This window comes from Euleptes europaea, chromosome 8 (genome assembly GCF_029931775.1).
Source record: "Euleptes europaea isolate rEulEur1 chromosome 8, rEulEur1.hap1, whole genome shotgun sequence".
Classification (NCBI taxonomy): Eukaryota; Metazoa; Chordata; class Lepidosauria; order Squamata; family Sphaerodactylidae; genus Euleptes; species Euleptes europaea.
Genome location: NC_079319.1, coordinates 2,611,131 through 2,635,509, shown reverse-complemented (window position 1 = coordinate 2,635,509; position 24,379 = coordinate 2,611,131). Strand labels below are relative to the sequence as shown.

Here is a 24,379-nt window from a genome sequence, read left to right as displayed (position 1 = left end):
CTCGGGAGCAGAAGGTGGGCGACGAACTTGGCACACGGCACTCGTGGGAAAGGAAATCATAGAGGTGCCGTTCTCCCTGCCCCAGGGCTACGTTCTCCCTGCATTGTGGCAAAGGTCGAAGTTCTCTTTAAAATCTCTTTGGCGGTCAGTTTCTGCCCCCGAAAGAACCAGTTTGCACACTGTCCTTTTGCCACCCAAAGGTCACCATTCAAACCTGAGGCCGGAAAGCCGTCTTCAAGGGTGCAAATTTTGTAACATGCGTGCCGTCGTTCCCTCTGCAAACCCCGTTCCTTTCTGGCGTCTGCCTTCCATCTTGCCTGCTCCGTTATCTTAGAGCGACTCTCCTGCGTCTCATCCCCTCTGGTCCGGTGGTCTCTCCTGCCCCCTTGGGACCCAGGGAGGCTACAGGAGGGGCCTCTGAGGTGCCAGAGCGCACAGCTTCTCCCCGGCCCCATCCCTCGGCTAAATCAAAGCATCTACTAAAGGTCAGAGCTCAGGCCTGGCTTAACACTTCAGGGCCTGGAGTGAGTGGAAAGGGCAGAGAGTGTGTGGCTGGCAGCTGGAGAGTGGAAGAGCACATTACTGGGTGAAGAAGGGACTGGAACCAGGTCCATTCCGCCCCTCTGCTCCCATACCTCATATTACAACATTCTGGCCTTATGATAGAAGAAGAAGAACTGGTTTTTATATGCCGACTTTCTCTACCACTTAAGGAAGAATCAGACTGGCTTACAATCACCTTCCCTGCCCCTCCCCACAACAGACACCATGTGAGGTAGGTGGGGCTGAGAGAGCTCTTAAGAGAGCTGTGACAAGCCCCAGGTCACCCAGCTGGCTTCATGTGTAGGAGTGGGGAAACAAATCCAGTTCACCAGATTAGCCTCCACCGCTCATCTGGAGGAGTGGGGAATCAAACCCGGTTCTCCAGATCAGAGTCAACCGCTCCAAACCACCACTCTTAACCACTACACCACGCTGGCTCTCCACATTAATCTACTGGGAATATTTCAGACATGCGCGCGTGTGCGCACACACACACACACAAACCCATTCTGTGCTTGCAGCCGCTAGCTGTGATTCCCCATCTCCAGACTCCAGTTTAGTCGTAAGGATGTGTTGGAAAAGTCACTTTTCAGCTTCTTGTTCCCCCTCCCTCCCTAACCCTGGCCCCAGGCAGGTTTGGCAACTAGGTGGTCAAAATGCTTTAAGAGGCAGCTCACAACACCCAATGACGATTCTACAATTCTTGCAGATCAGGGGGAGGAAGCCCGCCTCTTCTCTTTGCTATGCAAGATGTCTCCTTTCTGGATCTTTTCAAAAACAGGCTTCTAGTCCTCTTAACCACCTCTAGTGTGGTATAGTGGTTAAGAGTGGTGGTTTGGAGTGGTGGACTCTGATCTGGAGAACTGGGTTCAATTTCCCCACTCCTCCATATGAGTGGTGGAGGCTATTCTGGTGAACTGGATTTGTTTCCCCACTCCTACACATGAAGCCAGCTGGGTGGCCTTGGGCTAGTCACAGCTCTCTTGGAGCTCTCTCAGCCCCACCTAACTCACACGGTGTCTGTTGTGGGGAGGGGGAGGGAGAGGAAGGTGATTGCAAGCCGGTTTGAGTGGTACAGAAAGCCGGCATATAAAAACCAGCTCTTCTTCTTTTTCTAAAAACAATGTCAATGGGAAACCACCTCTGACCATCTTTTACCTTGAAAACCCTAAGTCACGATACATCAGCTGTGACTTGATGGCACTTTCCACCACTGGACATAAATTGAAGGCTGAACCTGGGAACTGTTTTGGCACAGGGGCTAAGCCTGTTCCTGTCCTTGGCCTGAGTCACACACGACGACCACTGCAGGGGGTGGATTCCAGCTGTGAATGTTCCTTCCTGCTAAATGCTCCCGGCAAATGGAAAGCTGCTGCCTCTCCCCTTTGCTTTCTGTGCTGGTTTCTATTTTCAGGGCATTTTAAACACAAGGGAGCCAGACCCAGAGGGGGGAACTGTGTCCGGTTCTGGTCACTACACCTAAAAAAGGATATTGTAGAGCTTGAGAAGGTGCAGAAAAAAGAGCAACCAAAATGATCAGGGGACGAGAGCAACAGCCCTATGAGGAGGGATTAAAACGCTTAGGGCTGTTTGGCTTGGAAAGAAGGCGGTTAAGGGGAGACATGATAGAGGTCTATAAAATTATGCATGGTATGGAGAGAGTGGACAGGGAGAATATTTTCTCCCTCTCTCATAATACTAGAATGCGGGGTCATCTGCTGAAGCTGGAGGGTGAGAGATTCAAAACTAATAAAAGGAGATATTTCTTCACACAACGCATAGTAAAATTGTGGAACTCCCTGCCCCAGGATGTAGTGATGGCTGCCAACTTGGAAGGCTTTAAGATGGGAGTGGACATGTTCATGGAGGAGAGGGGTATTCATGGCTACTAGTTAAAATGGATACTGGTCATGACGCATACCTGTTCTCTCCGGGATCAGAGGAGCATGCCTATTCTATTAGGTGCTGAGAAACACAGGCAGGATGGTGCTGCTGCAATTGTCTTGTTTGTGGGCTTCCTAGAGGCACCTGGTTGGCCACTGTGTGAACAGACTGCTGGACTTGATGGGCCTGGGTCTGATCCAGCAGGGCCTTTCTTATGTTCTTATGTTTTTATGAACAATCTGCTTACAGCCTGGTGGCTGGAGATCTCCCGCTATTACATCTTTGGCAGTTAGAATCATAGAATCATAGAGTTGGAAGGGACCACCATGGTCATCTAGTCCAACCCCCTGCCAAACAAAGTGCGAACAGTATTTTTTATAACAGTTTCAAACAATACATCGATGGGAATACATAGAAAGTGCGAACACTATTTTTTATAACATTTTCAAACTCTTAATACATCACTGGGAATACATAATGCGGTAACCCCCTGAGACTGGGAAGGGCAGCCATGAAGGAGCTAGAAAAGATTCTTAAGTGTAAGGGTGTGTCACCGCCAACCAAGATCAAGTTAATTCATGCCATCGTATTCCCTATGACTATGTATGGGTATGAAATTTGGACATTGAAGAAAGCCGATAGGAAGATTCTTTTGAAATGTGGTGTTGGAGGAGAGTGTTATGGATACCATGGACAGCCAAAAAAACAAATCAATGGGTTCTAGATCAAATCAAGCCTGAACTGACCCTAGAAGCTAAAATGACTAAACTGAGGCTATCATAGTTTGGTCACATTCTGAGAAGATCAGAGTCACTGGAAAAGACAATCATGCTAGGAAAAGTGGAAGGCAGCAGGAAAAGAGGAAGACCCAACAAGAGATGGATTGACTCTATCAAGGAAGCCTCAGCCCTCAGTCTGCAAGACCTGAGCAAGGCTGTCAGAGACAGGACATTTTGCATGACATTGATTCATGAGTCAGAAGCGACTTGATGGCACTTAATACACACACACACACACACACACACACACACACACACACACACACACACAAGTCTCGGAAATCTTAGCAGAGTTGGCCAGGACTTACAGAAGAGGGGTTTGCAAAAGCAGAAGAAAAGGCCAGATTGTGCAGATGTACTGAACCTGCGGGATTTCTTTGTGTCGTGGCATTCCCTACTCCTCGTGTGCAATGTCAGATCCATTCCAACAGAGGAGATGGTTGCAGAGTGGGGGATTCACACGGGGTGGGCGGCTGCTCCGTTGACCTCTTGCTAAGAGGCCAGCTGAAATCCCAACTCCCCCCCCCCCTTTCAGGCCTTGGTGACCCAATTTTACCCTTTGAATTCGGAGACTGCCGGGTCCAGGCTTGTCAGTCCTTCATGATGTTTCGGTTTGGTCATGACGGCCATCTGTCAGCAATGCTGATCCTATGACCTTAGGCAGCTCATGAGAGGGAGGGCATCTTGGCCATCTTCTGGGCATGGAGTAGGGGCCACTGGGGGTGTGGGGGGGAGAGGAAGTTGTGAATTTCCTGCATTGTGTAGTGGGTTGGACTAGATGACCCTGGGGATCCCTTCTAACTCTATGATTCTGTGATTCTATGTTTAAATGCCATACAAGCCAGGGAGGCCTCTGGAGGTCGTCCACAGAGCATCAGAGATGTACTCAATGTGGGCTGTTAATGAAAGCAGGGCCTGCCTGCAGGTTTACAGTCCAAATAAGACAAAAAGGGGATCAGGGATGGGGTTACCATATGACTATGTCCTGCAGAGGATGGCTTGGGTCCTGCGGAGGATTTCCACAGATAAAAGGGGTGGCAGTTTACGTTAGTTCCTCTCTCCGCCTGCAGACTTCCGACTGCCCCTCAATTTATTTATTTACTTTGTTTGTATCCCACTTCTCTCTCCAACGGGGGCTCAAGGTGGGTCACATCATTCTCCTCTCCTCCATTTTATCCTCACAACAACCCTGTGAAGAAGGTTAGGGGGAGACTGGCCCAAGGTCACTCAGCAAGCTTCCATGGCAGAGAGAGAATTTGAACCTGGGTCTCCTAGGTCCTTTGACCCTGTAACCGCTACACCACACTCTTCCCTGCCCCCCAGCAGCAGCGTCTGGGAGGGGTATTTTGGGCTACAGGGGGAGGTGGGAAACAGGGAAATTGTGCTCTGTGGTCAGAAGCCTCATCCCCCACCCCCATGGAAATCTCTGGTGGATTCAAGCTTATGGCACAATAGTATAATTAATTTTAGACCATAAGCTCCTCGGGGCAGGAGCCAGCTTCCATGTTTGTGTGTTCGGTAAAGGGTGGTGCACGTTGCTGGCTACTTGTGGTTCCTGTGCAACCCCCCTCCCCCACTGTAAGGTAGAGAAAGCAGCCCCTATTGCAAAGAACGTACAGCCCTTGCGCTTTGCATATGCCCCGCTTGTCTGCGGAAACTCAGTCTCGAAGCCAGTTTCTTCGTCTTTCAGCAAAATGGTTCAAACCTGCTGCTTCTAACCCAGACGTCAGACCAACCCAGAGCAGGAGTGGGGCAGCGACCAGGCCCAGCGAAAGGCCGAGGCGCTTGCGATGTCTCTCCGGCAGCCGTCAGGTTTGACACCCTCTTGACAGGTTTTCATGGAGCATCTCAGCAAAGGGAAGCTGTTAAGAGAGGGTTTGGTTGCAAGCTATTTTGGGTTGGCCTGCTCCAGTCGCTTCAGGTCAGGCACTGAAACACAAGCCTTTCCAAAAGCGCAGTCATGAATGACGTACGCGGCTCACGCAACCTCTCCACGGGAGGCCGTTCAGGCAGCGGGGCTTTGTAAACACGGGTGGCCGGCAGTTCGCAGTAGTAGCTCCTGTGGTCAGCTGTGAGTCCGTGAGTGGTCCTTTCAAGTCAGTGTTGGAATTCACTCTTGAGGAGAGCCAGGATTGACTATTAGCTTTGGGGAAGAGATACGTTGGAGAAGAACAAAGTGGGCACCAGGAAATATATATTGCAAAAATGGCTGCTTTAGAGGATGGACTCTGTTGACATCACATCTAGGCTGAGGTTCCCCCTTCCCAAACCCCACCCTTCCCAGGCTCTACCTCCAAATCTCCAGGAATTTCCCGCCCTGGAGTTGGTAGCCCTACAAAACTTAGTTGAGTCAAGTGGTAGAATGTACTGGTTGGATGTACGGCCGTGGTTCTCAGGGGCTGGATCTACTGAATCAGAATTAGACCATCGGTCCATCACGTTAGTATTGTCTAATCAAACCGGCAGCCCCTCTCCAGGATCTCGGGCAGAGGTCTTTCACATCACCTGCTAGGAGATCTTTTAACTGGAGATCCCAGGGATTGAACCTGGGGCCTCCTGCATGCAAACCAGAGACTATTCTATTGAACTGTGGCCCCTCTCCATAAAGAATGGAGCACCTATGTGCTGTCAACTCAAAACTGACTCCTGGCAACCCCAGCAAGGGGCTTTCAAGGCAAGTGAGGAGCAGAGGTGGTTTGCCATCACCTTCCTCTGCAGATCCTTCCTTGGGGAGCCAGCGTGGTGTAAGGGTTAAGAACGGTAGTTTGGAGCTGTGGACTCTGATCTGGAGAACCAGGTTTGATTCCCCACTCCTCCTCATGAAGCCAGCTGGGTGATCTTTGGTTAGTCACTCTCTCAGCCCCACCTACCTCACAGGGTGTCTGTTGTGGGGAGGGGAAGGGAAGGTGATTGTCAGTCGGTTTGAGTCTCCCTTAAATAGTAGAGAAAGTCAGCATATAAAAACCAACTCTTCTTCTTCTCTTCTTCTACTCAGACTGGCATAGCCAGAGGCAGCCAACCTCTGAATACCAGGGCAAGGGGGTGACCTGAAGGCTCTGTGCCTACTTGTTGGCCCTTGTTGCCCACCGTGAGAAATACTGGGACTAGGTGGACCGCTGGCCTGATCCAGTCAGGCATCTCTTGCGTTCTTATGAGCGCATCCAAAAGATGCCCATGCTCATGCTTTGGAGCATCCCCAGAGGAAGGCATTCCGGAGAACAAGCATTTATCGGCCTGCATGATGTGCTCACTTATAGCTGACGCATCTGGGATTTTTGTCTTTCAGTGCAAGAAGAAACACACCCTGGTGTGTCCGGACTTCTCCAAGAATGGCGTCTGTCCCAAAGGGGCCCAGTGCAAACTGCAGCACCCTCGGCGGAAGCGCCGCACCCAGCAGCCCGGTCCCCCAGACTCTTGCCAACCTGAGTGCTCAACGCCGAAGTGGGCACACCTGAAGAAGCAGAGAGTTGGGTAAGGAGGTGCTGCAGCCTGTGGGACTGCCATATTTTCTCTTTTATATGTTTTATATGTTTATAAGTTTTATACTTTTTGTGGAATATCTTGTCTTGGCAGGGTGAGGCTGAGGCTGAACAGTCTCTTTTCTCCCTGCATGGCTTTGTTACCTCCTCAATCTGCCAAGGGGAGCCCTGCAGCTTGGCTCGGGCCTGGCCGCCATCAGCACTGGCAGTCTTTAAGCCAGTCTTTAAGTCTTTCTTCTTTCCAGCCTCTTCATGAAGCGCTAGGAGATTTTTGGGAACCGCTGCTCTAGGCTGATCATGCATCGACCGGGGGGTTGGACTAGATTGCCTCTATGGACACTTCCATAGAATCATTGAGTTGGAAGCAACCACTAGGGTCATCTAGTCCAACCGCCTGCACAATGCAGGAAATTCTGAACTACCTCCCCCCCACGCCCCCAGTGACCCATACTTCGTGCCCAGAAGATGGCCAAGGTGCCCGCCCTCTCATAGAATCAGCATTGCTGACAGATGGCCATCTAGCCTCTTCTTTAAAACCTCCAGGGAAGAAGAGCTCACCACTTCCCAAGGAAGCTTGTTCCACTGAGGAACCGCTCTAACTGTTAGAAAATTCTTCCTAATGTCTAGACGGAAACTCTTTTGATTTAATTTCAACCCGTGGGTTCTGGTCTGACCTTCTGGAGCAACAGAAAACAACTCGGCACCCTCCTCTATGTGACAGCCCTTCAAGTACTTGAAGATGGTTATCATATCCCCGCTCAGTCTTCTCCTCTTCAGGCTAAACATACCCAGCTCTTTCAACCTTTCCTCATAGGACTTGGTCTCCAGACCCCTCACCATCTTTGTTGCCCTCCTCTGGACCCGTTCCAGCTTGTCTAGATCCTTCTTAAATTGCGGTGCCCAAAACTGAACACAATACTCTAGGTTAGGTCTAACCAGAGCAGAGTAAAGTGATACCATCACTTCGTGTGATCTGGACAGTAGACTTCTGTTGATACAACCGCTCTATGATTCTATGAAATCCTTGCTGGGGTGACAAGATACCTTGAACGGCAGTGGAGGGAGGCAGAACGTCCTCTGCTCCCTCTCTGGGGTGGCTGAACCCAGAGGTTCAGCTCTGCAGTGCCAGGGCCTCCCTTGGAGCGCAATCGGCAAACACTCCAACTGTCACCAGAGCATTTTTGAAGGTGGGTTAAGGGTGACAAATTGCCACCCGGCTCTCCCCTTATCTGCTCTCCCTCGATGCCTTGAGGTGGGCATCACACCGTGTTCTGTCCACTACAAGCTGCTAAGTTGTTGCCACCTCGGGAGGAGTGGCAGAATGGGGAGGGAGGGGGGTTCATCGGTGTCCAGCTAATCTGCTTCTGGAGCTCCGGGGCAGCCGGCAGGCTGTGCTTGGCAGGGCCGCCATAAATCTTCTCATCCTGAGGACGACTCTTGCCAAACCGGAGAAGGGCGCCTTAGTCACGTACCTCCTTTGGAATTCGGCCCTGGGGAGCTGCCGGGCCGGAGGGTGGGCCCTGTCTGGGTGGACAGCTGAGCTTTCCTAGATGAGGACCCATTTGGACGGATGGGCATGTGGGCAGGGCTTTTTGTTTCAATAGGGAAAAAACCTCCCGGTTTTATGCACCAGGGTAATTCCAGCAAAAAAATGTGTCCGTCTATAATTTTGTGTCTTGTATAAATGCTCCATGGACACATGAACACCTGAAGCTGCCTTCTGCTGAATCAGACTATCAGTCTGTCAAGGTCAGAGAGCCAGCGTGATGTCGTGGTTAAGAGCGGTGGTTTGGAGAGGTGGACTCTGATCTGGAGAACCGGGTTGGTTTCCCCACTCCTACACATGAAGCCAGCTGGGTGACCTTGGGCTGGTCACACTCTCTCAGCCCCACCTACCTCTGTTGTGGGGAGGGGAAGGTGATTGTAAAGCCAGTTTGATTCTTCCTTAAGTGGTAGAGAAAGTCAGCATATAAAAAACCAACTCTTCTTCTCCTCTTTCTTCTACTTAGACTAGCAACTGCTCTCCAGGGTCTCAGGTGGAGGTCTTTCACATCACCTATTACCTGATCCTTTAAAAAAAATCCTGGAGATGTCAGGGATTGAGTCTTCGGACCTTGTGCGTGACAAGCAGATGCTCTGCCACAGATCCATGACCGTTCCCCTCCGTTTGCGCAAACTCTTTTGCAAATGGCACTGTTTTGATTAATTCTCTCCTGGTCATGGAGAAGATTGGGGGAATTGTGTTAGGTGCTGAAGTTCTACTCCCCACCACCCAAAATCTTATCCAGATTGTGAAGCTTTACCACATGTTGTCCACATGTGCCTTTTGAAGAGTACCTCTGAAGCCATGAGAACAATAAACCTGTTGTAAGCAAGAACCCTAAAATACTTCAGAAACAGAATTCTGTGCCCCAGGCCACATCCCAAAGTTTTTTCTGTGGTTGCAAAGAACAATGGCATATATTTCCAAAGTGGGGGGGGGGCAGTTGACCTTGATGTGAAGCGAAGAACAAGAAGAAGAGTTGATTTTTATATGCCAACTTTCTCTACCTTTTAAGGGGAATCAAACTGGCTTACCATCTCCTTCCTTTCCCCACAACAGACACCTTGTGAGGTAGGTGCGGCTGAGAGAGTTCACAGAGAACTGTGACTAGACAAAGGTCCCCCAGCTGGCTTCATATGGAGGAGTGGGGAATCGAATCCGGTTCTCCAGTTTAGTGTCCGCCACTCCTAACCACTACACTACGCTGGAAGATAGCCAGAAATGGCAAGTTCTCTTTTCTCCTGCCGCTTGGTCTCGAATTGTCTAGCGAGGTCGTTTGCTCCTGAAGGTTGTTCCATAGAGTCCACCTGTGGTGTCTCTCCTGTGCTGACCAATCCGCAAGGCGAGGAAGGCCAGGGAAGCGGGCTGGTGTGTGGAGGGTTCAGACCGATGCAGCTCCATAGGTGGCCATCACACTTCCGAGGTTGCACATGTCAGCAGCTGTCAGCATAAAATGATAGCGGTGCGGAGACGCTTGTCCCAGGTGCCCTTGGGGGCTATTGATCACTTTGTTATCCTAACACGACAGGCTCCTGTCTCCCAGAGGAAACCCTCACCCTCAATTTCTACCAACGACTCTATGAAAAGGGTCTCAGGAGATTTTAATTCCACAAGGACCAGGCCTCGAGCATCCCTGCTGAGTATTGAAGACTCACCTCTGCATCGTCCGTGGCTGAAAAGTGGGCCCTGCTTCATCCTGGGCTTTTAGAATAGCTTTCTAGTGTGCTGCGATTCACAAACAGCTTGAGCAGAGACAGAAGTGCCATAGGGGATTAATGGGAGATTTTGTAGCTTTAAAAAAAAATACTGTCCATTCCTTGGACAACCCGCATTCAGCTGCAGAGAGCAAGATCAGATTGCCAAGGCTAGAACTCTCGGGCTTTTAGAATAGCTTTCTAGTGTGCTGCGATTCACAAACAGCTCGAGCAGAGACATAACCGCAGTAGGGAATTTATAGGAGGTTTTGTTGTTTGGAGCTTTAAAAAAAATACAGTCCATTCCTTGGACAGCTGGCATTCAATTGCAGAGAGCAAGATCAGATTGCCAAGGCCAGAAGCCGAATGCATGTTTCTGCTTGGATTTATTTCTGCAGGTCTGTGTGCCGTGGCTACCAGGTGCCTGGACTTCCTCAGCCCTTGCTGCTCAGATCATCTGGGCCAGGATGGTTGGGATGGCTTTGAATGTCCAAGTCAGGACAGCCAGCAGGTCTCTCTGTTGCTCAGGCCAAAGTAACGATTCTAGCCTATGCCTCATCCCATGACTTGCTCCGACCTTTCATTGGCTAGCTTTGCCATGTTGGAATTTGGCCATACTATGATTTAGGAAATTTGTTGTAAATCTTTCTGGGGTAATTCTTTAAGCTTAAAAATAAGAACTTGCGTGCTTTTTGGTGTTGGATTATGGAAGGGACTGTGGCTCAGTGGTAGAGCATCTGCTTGGCATGCAGAAGGTCCCAGGTTCAATCCCCGGCATCTCCAGTTAAAGGGACTAGGCAAGTAGGTGATGGGAAAGACCTCTACCTGAGACCCTGGAGAGCCGCTGCTCGTCTGAGTAGACAATACTGACTTGGATGGACCGAGGGTCTGATTCAGCAGAAGGCAGCTTCATGTGTTCATGTGTTGATTGCTAGATTAATCCACTGCAATTGGTTAATCAGTAGGTTTTCATCAGCAAGGGGGAATTTTAATGGATGAATTGCAAACTAAAGAGGAGGGGAAGGGTTTTTAAAAATATATATTTTCACAGTTTCTCTGGGTGTTGGTGTGCTACCGAAAGAGGAGACTGCAAAAGAATTTTGAACTTGCTTTTTAAACTGTAAGCCAACACTCACCTTTTTTATAGACAGGACATATAGTTGATTCTGATTGAATAATCAGCTGGGTAGTTAATCAGCCAGAAATTCTGTCTAACCCTTATAAAGACATTTTTTTAAATAAAGAAGTGCATTGCATTATTCCCTCAGAGGGTCAAAGGTCTAAATGCTTTGCAGTTTGCAAATGGTATTAATTGTGTAGCTTTAAGCTATTTAAATGAGCTGGATCCCTGTTGTTCAGGGATCCAGCTGGATCAGACCCAGGCCCATCAAGTCCAGCAGTCTGTTCATACAGCGGCCAACCAGGGGCCTCTAGGAAGCCCACAAGCAAGACGACTGCAGCAGCATTGTCCTGCCTGTGTTCCACAGCACCTAAGATAATAGGCATGCTCCTCTGATCCCGGAGAGAACAGGTATGCATCATGACTAGCATCCATTTTGACTAGTAGCCATGAATATCCCTTTCCTCCATGAACATGTCCACTCCCCTCTTCAAGCCTTCCCAGTTGGCAGCCATCACCACATCCTGGGGCAGGGAGTTCCACAATTTAACTATGTGTTGTGTGAAGAAATACTTCCTTTTATCTGATTTGAATCTGTCACCCTCCAGCTTCAGCAGATGACCCTGCGTTCTAGTATTATGAAAGAGGAAGAAAAGCTTTGATGGGGATTCGTCTTGTCCCCCCACCATGCTGAGCAAGTGACCCCCCCTTTGCCTTACCGAAGAGAGCAGATATATTTATATGGGCCCAGAATAGAAGAGGGCAAGGGGCTGCTAATTCTGTCTGGGGCTGCTCTGCCAGGCCTCTCCACCGTTCCTTAATGGCATCCCAGCGTCCAAATCTGTCTGCACCAGGCCACCGGCTCCTTTCCCAGCCGCATGTCCACGTCACCTTCCTTGGTTGGCTTGCAGTGGCAGCTTGGCAGTTTCCTGACGGTGTGCTTCATTCCTGGCTGTTGGGGGAAGCAATGTTTGCAAGAGAGCCAGCGAAGCAGCCTGGGCTCAAATGGAGTACCCCCCCCACACACACACACACAAGATACAGCAGAATTCAGTGGGGAGTGCGGGGTGAAGCCTTAGAGAGGCAGGGGAAAGCTGAATGAAGATCCAAATCTTCTCCTCCTCCTCTCCACTGGCATTAAAAGGGGATTAGAGAGATTCATGGATGATAGCTCTGTCGGTGTCTGTCAGTGGCTCCTAGACGTGGTGACTAAAGGGAACCTCCATGTTCCTTCTGAATCCCACTCCCTGGAGGTTTTTAAGAAGAGGCTAGATGGCCGTCTGTCAGCAATGCTGATTCTACGACCTTAGGCAGATCATGAGAGGGAGGACACCTTGGCCATCTTCTGGGCATGAAGTGTGGGTCACTGGGGGTGTGGAGGAGGGAGGTAGTTGTGAAATTCCTGTATTGTGCAGGGGGTTGGACTAGATGACCCTGATGGTCCCTTCCAACTCTATGATTCCATGAGGCAACATCAGGAGAAGGCCTTGGCCTCTGTGGCCTGTTGTTGGGCCTCCAGAGGAACTGGTTGGTCTCTGTGTGAGACAGGATGCTGGACTAGATGGACCCTCACTGGTCTGTTCCAGAGGGGCTTTTTTTAGGTTCTTCTCATGGGAAGGCCTCAGCCCTCTGCCCTGTTGTTGGACCTTCAGAGGAACTGGTTGGCCACTGTGTGAGACCGGATGCTGGACTAGATGGACCACCGGTCTGATCCAGCAGGGCTCCTCTTAGATTCCTGGGCTAATCACAGCTCTCTTAGAGCTCCCTCAGCCCCACCAACCTCACAAGGTGTCTGTTGTGGGGAGGGGAAGGGAAGGTGATTGTAAGCCGGTTTGAGTCTCTCTTAAGTGGTAGAGAAAGTTGGCATATAAAAACCAACTCTTCTTCTTCCTCTTCTTCCTTCTTCCTTCTCCTCCTCCTCCTCACACACACTCTCTAAATTGGGCCCTTCTTGGAACCGCTGGCCGGCCCTTCCTTGTATGGCCGCGCTCAAAGCTATGTGGACTCTCCAGAGTTATCCAGGGTGACAGAATAAACTTGGAATGGCACCCAGCTCACATCCCCTGAGTCGATGAGGTGTAAAATACCTTCCTGGCCCCTTTTGGGTAAGAATGCAAGAGGAGGGAGGGGGCCAGGCAAGAGAAGTGCCCCGCAGGCCCCGCTTCGCCATCCCCTTTCATGGGAAGGATGGGGGACACGCAGACAAGAGCGGCTTTTAAATAGCGCAGTCCCTCTCTCTTTATTAGCGCTGCCGACAGGGATGTCAAACATGATAAAACATCACATTAGCCAGGTTTACTCAGAGGAGTGAGGCTGTGGGATGGGCGAGGGCTTCAGCCAAGGTGAGGAAGGAGCAGGCGCTCAGGCCGGAGCTGGTCCCTGGTCCCTTCTTCTGATGCCAGGGTGCCGTCGAGGAAGGTGCAAAGGCGTCGCCCAGAAGAAGTTGCCTCTGAGAAAGTACAGAGTGTCTCCCCAGGGTAGGAAGCGACGCCAGCTCTTCTTGCACACCTGAGGTTAGGTGGATGAACTTCTAGGATAGCTGACGTTACATTACAGTTGCCAACCTCCAGGTGGTGGCTGGGGATCTCCTGCTATTGCAACTGATCTCCAGCCGATAGAGATCCGTTCACCTGGAGAAAATGACCGCTTTGGCAATTGGACTCTAAGGCATTGAAGTCCCTCCCCTCTCCAAACCCATCCTCCTCAGGCTCCGCCCACAAAATATCCAGGTATTTCCCAAGCTGGAGCAGGCAACCCTACATGATGTGCAGAAACACACGAGCTGTGGAACCTTTTCTTTTAGACATCTGGCACCGAAATTATTCCGCTGCGTTTGGTTTCAACAAGATTTTCGGGGAGTGAGCTCCCTTCATCTGACTCTTGAAAGCAGATATCCCCCAAATCTTTTTGGTCTTTAAGGTGCTTAAGGACTCAATTCAAGCTCTTCTGCTGCAGGCTGAGACAGGTACCCTCTGAAACTCCATTTGGTTTATGACCCAATGGAGTAGGTAGGGAAACAGCCTTCCTTAAGTAATATTAAGGAATAAAGAGATCCAATTTAAGCATATTACAATAGAATCATAGAGTTGGAAGGGTCCTTAGAGGCCATCTAGTCCAACTCCCTGCTCAATACAGGATCAGCCTTGAGAGCCAATGTGGTGTAGTGGTTAAGAGCAGTGGTTTGGAGCGGTGGACTCTGATCTGGAGAACCGGGTTTGATTCCCCACTCCTCCACATGAGTGGAGGAGGCTAATCTGGTGAGCTGGATTTGATTCCCCACCCCTACACATGAAGCCAGCTGGGTGACCTTGGGCCAGTCACACTCTCTCAGCCCCACCTACCTCACAGGGTGTCTGTTGTGGGCAGGGGATGGGAAGGTGATTGTAAGGCGATTTGATTCTTCCTTAAGTGGTAGAGAAAGTCAGCATATAAAAAGCAGCTCTTCTTCTTCTTGAGCATCCCTGTTTAGTGTGCTTGTCCAGCCTCTGCTTAAAGACCACCAGTGAAGGGGAGCTCACCACCTCCCTATGCAGCCAATTCCACTGTTGAACAACTCTTACTGTAAAAAACTTTCCCCCTAATATCCAGCCGGTACCTCTCCTCCCACAATTTAAACCCATTATTGTGAGTCCTGTCCTCTGCTGCCAACAGGAACAGCTCCCTGCCCTCCTCTAAGTGACAGCTCTATGTTTTATTTTGTTTTGTTTTAAACCCCGAAATGGCTCTGCTTAGCCCTAACCTCTAGACGCCTGTCCAAATAAGGAAGGTCCTGTGTCACATCCGGAAGGTGCTTGGACTAGAGCTTTGGCTCACCTCCGCAGGAAGAGGGCTGCCTGCAATTAGACAGTTGCCAAGGCTGGGTGCCCTCGTTTGGCACGATAGCCCAGTGGCATCCTTAAGGTGGCGCTCTTGCAGTGCCTTAGAAATCATGGTGGAGGGAGTGGGAAGGGCAGAGGCCATCTGGATTGCGCTGACATGTCTGCAGTTCAGTTTTCGCCTCCAAATGAATGATTTCAGGCAGGCGAGGGCCTTCTCACCCCCACTCACCCCCAGCCCTCAATCCTGCCTTTTCTCATAACTGGTCGCTGTTCCCCCTCGGTTGCTGCTTCAGCAGTTGTTTGCTGTCTTTTTCATTTCTTCTTGAGCAATCCCACCTAATAAGGGATCGTGTGAAAGTCGGGCTGCAAACCTCCAGGCGGGGCCTGGAAGTCTCCTGGAATTACATCTCCAGATGATAGAGATCAGTCCCCCTGGAGAAACACGGCCCCTTTGGAAGGTTCATTCTCTGGCATCCTTAAAGACTAGCACAATTTCTGGCAGGGGATGAGCTTTCGTGAGCCATAGCTCACTTCTTCAGATACAGCTGGAATGTGAGTCCATCTGTCCTTAAGTAGAGAGGAGTGAATTCAGATGAAGAATTTTTTGTTTCATTTGGTGTATCCCCAATAAGTTACTGGCCCCCCTTCTGGTGTTGTGCACATGTTTTAATTGAATTGTTTTATAATTTTTAATGTATTTTTAATTGCTCAAATGTTTTAACATTTTTTTATGGTCACCACCTTGTAGACCTGAATCTGGTAGAAAGATGACATTAAAATGTTTTTAAAACAACAATAACAAAATAATAATAACAGCAATACCAATAATAATAACAACAACAATCTGTTGCCAGTAGGGGGTATGGGGTGAGGGGAGGTCCCTGAACCCCTCCCTGGTATCATGTGACCCATGATCACTAGGGTTGCCAGGTCCCTCTTCGCCACCGGGAGCAGAATGTGAGGAGGGCAGGGTTTGCGGGGGGACTTCAATGCCATAGAGTCCAATTGCCAAAGGGGCCATTTTCTCAAGGGGAACCAATCTCTGTCAGCTGGAGATCAGTTGTAATAGCAGGAGATCTCCAGCTGGTACCTGGAGGTTGGCAAACCTAATGATCACTGCAGAGCATGTGATCTGCTGCAGTTCTCCATGAGCATTTTTTCCTTTCTTTTTTAGGAAAGAGGAGGAAATTGCTGGGCCTTCGGGCACAGAGCAGAAGGGGAGCGCCTGGAGCCGCCAGGCCCTCCCACAGACCAGCAAACTAAGCAAGCTGCCCTCCTTCATCTCTCTCCAATCGCCTTCCACCTCTCCAATGGAGGAAGACCGTAAGCCGGAGCGAGAGAAGCCCAGGGAAGAAGCAGGTACCAAGGCAGTCGGTTGCCTGGGCATATATATGGGTGGGGGGATGACAATGACTCCCTCTTCTCTGGCAGCTCTCTGGGAAGAAACAGCAGAAGTTCAGAGTTGCAAATGTGATTACTTTTCCAGACTTTGGTGGATCACACATCCTTGACCTAAGGGGAGGGACTGTGGCTCAGTGGTAGAGCATCTGCTTTGCACACAAAAGGCCCCTGGTTCAGTCCCTGGCATCTCCAGTCAAGTCTCAGTGTGAGCACTTGTCCCGTGATAATCCCATAAACAAACATCCGCAGACAAGTAGTCCAAAAGAGATCTGAAAAACCTCCAGACAAAGACAGCATTCAACAATAGCCATACAGATTAGCTTTGGATTACACACATTAACAGATCACTTCAGGATACAATGGTTCCATATTAACATACCATACCCTCATTAGCACATTATCTTGATACTTACAGGACAATACTTTTGCAGGACAATACTCAGCTCAAACCCAACCCCTTTCTGACTATATATTACTCTTCCTACACCCTTGACACTGAGAGACACTGTCCTTCAGTGTTACTACTCTGAAGATGCCTGCCACAGTTGCTGGCGAAACGTCAGGAAAGAAAATTCCAAGACCACGGTTACACAGCCCGGATAACCTACAAGAACCAATGAACTCTGACCGTGAAAGCCTTCGACAATATTTAGTCCAAAAGAGAGTTGATTTATTGGAAGATCTACAGGTTAACAGCAGCTAAGAGTCAAGTTGGCACTAACAGAAACTAAAAGCATGGTGCAGGGCCTATATCAGAAGGCATGGAACAATTCAGGATGCCATGGCAACCCCCCTCCCACTGAGGTTAGATTCCCACAGAGTCCTGAGTCAAAACAAATACTTGGCAGTAGAGCCGACCTTGGCCGGCACCTGGTGATAGCACAACATCCTCTGTCAGACCATGCCTGGCAGTTTCTGTACACTGCCCAGGCTGGGCCTGACACTCAGGCAGTAGGTGATGTGAAAGACCTCTGCCTGAGACCCTGGAGAGCTGTTGCCAGTCAGAGTAGACAATCCTGACTTTGATGGACTGATATATAGTATAGCATAGTATAGTGTAGGGCAACTTCATGTCTGTTCAATAGTGGAAAACATTTCAGGGAAGTGATTAGTCGAAAGTTGAAACGCAGCGTGGAGAGGGCAGGGGAGCATTTGCAGGAGGTTTGACTGTTGTGGGAATGAAGGCAGGATACCTACGCGGGGTGTGTGTGTGTGAGGCGAAGGTGTCACATTGCATCCCATAAGGGGGCATTTGCTCTCTTCCAGGGGCCCAGACCCTCGATTAAAAACACAGCTTTCACCACAAAACCTTTAGGTGAAAAATATATATTTAGGATAGCAAATGGAATTTTGTAGAATCTTCTTTTCTCTTCTTTTATTTCATCATTCAGTGTCACAGTGAGACTTGGAAATATGAGCTTCTTACTGAAGAAGACATTCAGGGGTGAGGACGTGGCATCTGGTTTGCAAGTGAGCAAAAAATTTACATGGGACGGCCACGATTCCTCTGCCCTCCGTGTTCCTTTAGGATCAGGTGTAGCTACACTCCTCCCACACTGGCTAGGGACAGGGGTTTTTTTGGGCAGGGGGGAGAGGCATCTCTGCCACCCTGAGTCCTTGGGGTATGGCAGGCTATCAATCCCAGTGAAGAAAATGGAAATCTCCTTTGAGGCAGGACGGTTCTGCGTCCGCCGATTAGCCCCTTGTCTTTTCCTCTCTCTGTTTTTCTTCAGCCCTTTTTCTTAAAATGCACACACGGCAGCCCCAGGTACGACAGGCTTTATGACAGGCGTCCCCAGCATTGTGCCCGTGGCCGCCATGGTGCCCGCCAACCCAATCCCTGGTGCCCACCAAGTGTTTTTAGAAAGTGGGTGGGGCTTTTCCCCAGCAAGGCTTCTGATTGGCCATTGGAGATTTGATCGGCTGTGCACATTTTCAAACACGTTGCTTTGGCAGCAGCTGCCACCACAGCATAAAGAACTTCCCTGTGACTTACGGGTAAACTATGGCAGCCATGGCTGGCTCCGCCTCCTGCAGCAGCCATTTTGGGGCTGCTCTCAGCATCCTCTGTCAGAATCCCAAAGCTGCCCGCAGGCTCAGAGAGCTTGGGGGACCCCTGCTGCATGGTCTATGCTGGGCAGAGGGAATGGAGGGGTGAGGTCAGGGATTGGCCAACGGATTAAATAGTTGGGAGAAAGATCATGGTGGCACAGGAAGGGCTGTGTTAAGGTGAAGCCGGGGTGCCTTGGGCCAAGCTTTGCCCATGAAAGCCAGCCTGGGAGGAGGAGGAGGAGGAGGAAAAGAAGAAGAAGAGGAGGAAGAAGAGTTGGTTTTTATATGCCGACTTTTTCTACCACTTAAGGAAGAATCAAACCAGTTTACAATCACGTTCCCTTCCCCTCCCCACGACAGACACCCTGTGAGATAGGTGGGGCTGAGAGAGCTCTAAGAGAGCTGTGACTAGCCCAAGGGCACCCAGCTGGCTTCATGTGTAGGAGTGGGGAAACCAACCCAGTTCACCCGATTAGCATCCGCTGCTCATGTGGAGGAGTGGGGAATCAAACCCGGTTCTCCAGATTAGCATTCGCTGCTCATGTGGAGGAGTGGGGAATCAAACCCGGTTCTCCAGATTAGAGTCTGCTGCTCTTAACCAACCTGGATCTGTTTGCACAAGCTTCCCACGACTGGGAGATGGTTCCAAGCAGGTCTCATTGCTCCAGGATAGCTGCTGTGCTCTACTCTGACACACACACATGGCCCATGTGCTCTGTCCTCTTTTTCACGGGGATGGTCAAAGTGTTCCTGTAGGCTGTGGCGTGGGCAGACGAAAGGCTTCCGTCGCTCCGGTAATCGTCCGCAGGTAATGTGCCTCTCCATATTTCACCTTCCAGTTAAATAGCTTGCGCCGGAGTGAACGGTCCTCCCTGTGCTAATTGTAACGGAGTGCACCAACGCGGGGCCCTTCCAATCGAGTGCTAATTTAATTAGAAAGCACCCATTTTAGTTAATTTGTTCGAGAAGATCACTGCGGGCTCCTGGAGAGAACAGATGTTCCCCTCTCCCCCGATGAACATTCTGGGGTTTGTAAATGACTCCGCTCAGCCTTGTTTAGGAGAGAAAAGAGGATTTTATGGTGGCAAACGACCCTTTCTGTAAACATTTTACAGCTCTCTGCACGTTTGAGTGAGGATAAACCCCTGGCAACTCGGCGGGCTGCAAATTTGCGACCATACGGCTATCATTTTATTGTCATATTTCACGGTCGTAACGTTAATGGAAGATGCTCGCTCCAGCCTTTTTTAACGGCTCCGCTGAGCACGCTCAAAACACTTTCGCTTTGGAAAATTCATGGAGGTACAGCACTTCTGTTTTTGTCCAGGGCTACCTTTGCTGCAGGGGTAATGTTGCAAGAGCCCCTTCCTCGTCCCGCAGGTGCACACCTGGGCGCCCCACCTTGCACGCACGCTGGTGTCGTTCCGGGACCCTCCCAGCCAGTGCCCTCACTCTGTGAGCCATTAGCCACCAGACAGGCTAGCCAGAAGGCACATGAACACATGAAGCTGCCTTGTACTGAATCAGCACATCACCTACTTGCCTAGTCCCTTTAACTGGAGATGCTGGGGATTGAATCTGGGACCTTCTGCATGCCAAGCAGATGCTCTACCACTGAGCCACAGCCCCTCCCAACTACAAGGCTGTTGTAGCCTGGTTGAGTTGCCCCTTGCAACATGAGACTGAGGCCATTTATGCATGGCTTTTTCCTTGAGGTCGCTCCGTCGACTACTTTGGGGCTTTGCCTTGATTATGCGTGCATTTTCCGACCATCAGAGGTCACCTCGCTCTCCCCTTGCGTTTCTGCGCATTTTGCCCGCATTTTCTGGATTTGTGTTTAGCCAGCAACCAGAAGACCCGGACCAAACACTCAGGGAGAGAGAGGCAACCTCTGACGGCTGGAAAATGCATGCATAATCAAGGCAAAGCCCCAAAGTAGTCGACGGGGTGACCGCGAGGAAACAGCTGTGAAGAAGAAGAAAAGAAGAAGAGTTGGATTTTATATGGAGACTTTCTCTACCACTTAAGGAAGACTCAAACCGGCTTACAATCAACTTCCCTTCCCCTCCCCACAACAGACACCCTGCGAGGTAGGTGGGGCTGAGAGAGCTCTAAGAGAGCTGTGACTAGCCCAAGGTCACCCAGCTCGCTTCATGTGGAGGAGTGGGGAAACAAATCCAGTTCCCCAGATTAGCCTTTGCCGCTCATGTGGAGGAGTGGGAAATCCAACCCAGTTCTCCAGATCAGAGTCCACTGCTCCAAACCACCGCTCCTAACAACTACACCACACTGCCTCCCAATGCCAGCCTCAACCACTTCTTGGGCACAGAACCCCCAATCGAGGGCAGAGAAACTTGGCTGAGGGTGTGCCTATGAAGCGGCTACTGGCACATGGAGCGACGTTCTAGCTGCGGCCTATGAAGCGATGCCAGCATCGCCTGGAAGTGGTTGGAGATGAAGGCAGCGTGCTTCATGGGTTGAGATGCCAAGGGCAGGGGGGTGATCTGCTGCCAAGAGCCCAGTTTCTCAGGCATTTGGAGTCATGCTTTGGGGTAGGAGAGATGAATGAAGAAGGGAAGAGGCCTCTAAGCCAGGGAGGGGGGGGCAGTGAGCTCTAGCGAGGACCCTGAAGCACACCCTCTCCCTGGCCATTGTAAACATTAAGTGATTGATTCTTCAAGATGTACTGCCCCTGGTCTGTGTCCTAGGGTAGGGGCTGTGGCTCAGTGGGAAAACCTCTGCTTGGCATGCCAAAGGTCCCCAGGTTCAATCCCTGGCATCTCCAGTTAAAAGGTCCAGGCAGTAGGTGCTGAGAAAACCCCTGGATAGCAGCTGCCATTCTGAGGTTAATCATTGACTCCGCATTGTCATTGAGTTAAGGGGCCCCTGCCTGGTTACAGCCTTTCAGCAAGAGCCAGCATGGTGTAGTGGTTAAGAGTGGTGGTTTGGATCAGAGGACTCTGATCTGGTCAACCGGGTTTGATTCCCCACCCCTCCACGTGAGCGGCAGAGGCTAATCTGGTGAACTGGATTCGTTTCCCCACTCTTACACATGAAGCCAGCTGGGTGACCTTGGGCTAGTCACAGCTGTCTTAGAGCTCTCTCAGCCTCACCAACCTCACAGGGGAGGGGCAGGGAAGGCGATTGTAAGCCAGTTTGATTCTTCCTTAAGTAGTAGAGAAAGTTGGCGAATAAAAACCAACTCTTCTTCTTCTGTGGTGTTGCGTGCCATCTATGGTTTTAACAATTAGAAAATTATTGTAGCGTGTTTTTATAGCTTTTAATTGTTTTGTTGATACATTCATATTGAACTTATGTTAGATTTTATGGTTGTTACCCGCCCTGAGCCTGGCCTTGGCTGGGGAGGGAGGGCTATAAATTGAAATAATTAATAAACAAATAAATGAATAAATAAATACTGGTCCGGATGGGCCAATGGTCTGATTCAGTATAAGGTAGCTTTGTGTGTACCCATGTTGTACTTCATGTGGGGTTCATGTGTGTTCTTTGACAATAAGGGCTAAAAACCTATTGAGTTACAAAATGAAAACAGCTTCAATTTTTTTTAAAAGTCTTTGGGCTGTGAAGTAAAGCTCTGTGTCCCTGCTTCAAGTAACTGCAGTTTTCTGTCTCTCAGTCAAACTTGACACATCGTGAATGTACAGTTTACTCCCAGCGCAAGAGCCGAAGGTTTTGCTTGCTCTCCGCACTGGGCTGTTGCATCTCTTGCGCCATCTGCGTCAGGTATTTGGGAGGAAAGCAAGCTGGTCTCTCTTCGGTTACCGAGGCGAAGATCTGCTGAAGCAGATGCTGCCGAGGAACATAAAACTGAACAGGGGAAACCAGTGGGTCGAGGGGAGGGGGGCGGCGCTCATTCCTGTTGGCATCTGCAGGAATTTTGCAGCTGCCGCTCGAAGGGGGAATGCCCCCCTCCTCGACCTTTGTGCTCTGAAACCTTCCCAAAGTCCAAGGAGGAATCGCCACATAACACATTTCTAGAGGCAGCTAAGCGGTCAGGTTTTTGAGTTCAACTGAGCTCTTCTTCACGCTGGATGCTGAACCAAAGGATTTGAGGGGAGGATAAAAATACTGTTCTAAGCAGCAAACCGGGGCTTTTAACTTGCAGAACCAAATACCTGTGTGTGTATTTTGTTGTGTGTGTTTTATTGTGTGGCTTGTCACCTAGCCTGCAGAAGAATTCTGGGAAGCTTCCACACGGACATTTTGCTCTGGTGTCCAAACCAGAGTGGGGCTTTTCCAGGAAGGACCACCGCAGAATGTCCCCCTAACCATCTACCTTCCATGTTTTCTTCCACTTTGTGGCAGTCTTTCCCAACCTGGTTTGGGACAATTGTTTTGGAATGATTGCGGTTAAAGTGTGATTGTTACGCCAAGCGGATGGAAAGCCATACATTTTTGCAGGTCTCAACCGCATTGTCTCCGTTTTCCTTTCCGTGCGCTCCTCTTGTCCACTATTTCACCCCACAACTTCGAGGACGGGGGCTTTAAAAAAAAAGACAATTAACATATAAACTGTAGCAGTAAGCTAACTAAAATAGTATTCCAAGCTTTCTTTCTTTTTTAAGTAAGTCTCTAACCCTTTTCTTTGTGAATGTATGCCTTTCCCCTTATATCTCTGTAACAAAAGGGCTAGAGCAGGGGTCCCCAAGCATTTTGAACCTGCGGACACTTTTGGAACTCTGATGGAGGGTGGTGAGCACAGCCAGAAAATGGGGGCCATATAGGGTTGCCAACCACCAGGTGGTGGCTGCTGTAGTCACTGCTGTTAGGTCTATTTGTCTCACACTGCTGTCTTTGATGTTTTGCACTTATTAACATTTGCATTTTTGCTACTTGGCTCTGTGCTAATTTCCAAACCATATGGTATAGGCACGGGAGTGCTTTTGTTTTGTTTATATTGAACCACCAGGTGGTGGCTGGAGATCTCCTGCTATTACTGCTCCAGATCTCCAGATGATAGAGATCAGTTCCCCTGGAGAAAATGGCTGCTTTGGCAATTGGACTCTATGGCATTGAAGTCCCTCCCCTCCCCAAACCCCGCCCTCCTCAGGCTCTGTCCCCAAAATCTCCAGGTATTTTCCAACCCGGAGCTGGCAACCCTAGTGCCCGTGCCATACTACTGGCTGTTGTGGTTTATACCGGCTGCAAACGCATCTGCTCTTATGCAGGTCCGGCAGGCAGAGTTTCCGGGAAAGCTCCCTGCTGAGAGCGGGGCCGGGGAAAGGCTTGCAGAGAAAAGGCATCCAGTCCCCAAAGCCCTTCCCTGTTTTCTTTCCTCATGCTCTCTCCTCATCTTGCACAGTTCTCATTTTGTTCCACTGAGGCTTGTGCCAGATTAAGTCCCGGTGGATTGCGCTCTCCCGTCTCCACCTCCGCCTCTCCCCCCCCCTCCAATATCCCAATTTCACACCACGGCGCCGTCCCCCCTTTTTGAGCGTCTCATCTGGCATATGCTGGCAAATCCATGGTCCATCAGGCATACAGAACAAGTTAATTAAAAAGCATCACAAACTACGTTCATAATTGAGTTAACAAACCTCTAATATAATTGCTTTCCTCGTACGGGGCCTATCGAGTCGCAGGTAGCGAGAGCCCTTTCCCAGAGCAGAGAATGGCCACCTTTGCCCACTGAGCCCAAAATGCCGCTCCAAGAGAGCTCCGTTCTTTGCCTTAGAATAAACCTTACAATGTGTCATAAGTTAGATTCGCGTCCAGTAGCACCTTAGAGACCAATAAGATTTTGGGGGTATAAGCTTTCGAGAGTCAAAGCTCCCGTCCTCAGACATCAAGCTGTGGCTTACTGTCTGCCTGGAAGGTCTTTGAAAAGGTGCTTTCTGATCTCTTCATTTGTATGCCCCCCACCCCTTGCTTGCTCCATATTGATTCGCAGGCAACTTTCAGACCTGCCAAGCCCCTCCCTTCTTCGGCGGGCCTGTGATCCTCACTGACTGCAGATTAATCATTGCTCGGCTATTGGAGTCTCCTTCCTCTCGTAATGCTGAGAGTCCTGACCAACGTGTGCGCAGTGAGGGGGCATTAAAATCT

The 24,379-nt window shown here is 49.9% G+C and overlaps 1 protein-coding gene across 1 annotated transcript in view; it reads left to right on the top strand.

Moving 5' to 3' along the window:
• The window catches only part of ZC3H3 (zinc finger CCCH-type containing 3), a 239,653-nt gene extending 219,881 nt beyond the window's left edge, over positions 1–19,772 (top strand). The window contains exons 10-13 of the mRNA XM_056854620.1: positions 6,493–6,677; positions 16,035–16,219; positions 19,070–19,121; positions 19,694–19,772. Of these exons, the coding sequence (XP_056710598.1) occupies positions 6,493–6,677; positions 16,035–16,219; positions 19,070–19,121; positions 19,694–19,772 (501 nt within the window). The remainder of the gene's footprint in view (positions 1–6,492; positions 6,678–16,034; positions 16,220–19,069; positions 19,122–19,693) is intronic.
• The last annotated feature ends 4,607 nt before the right edge of the window (positions 19,773–24,379 follow it).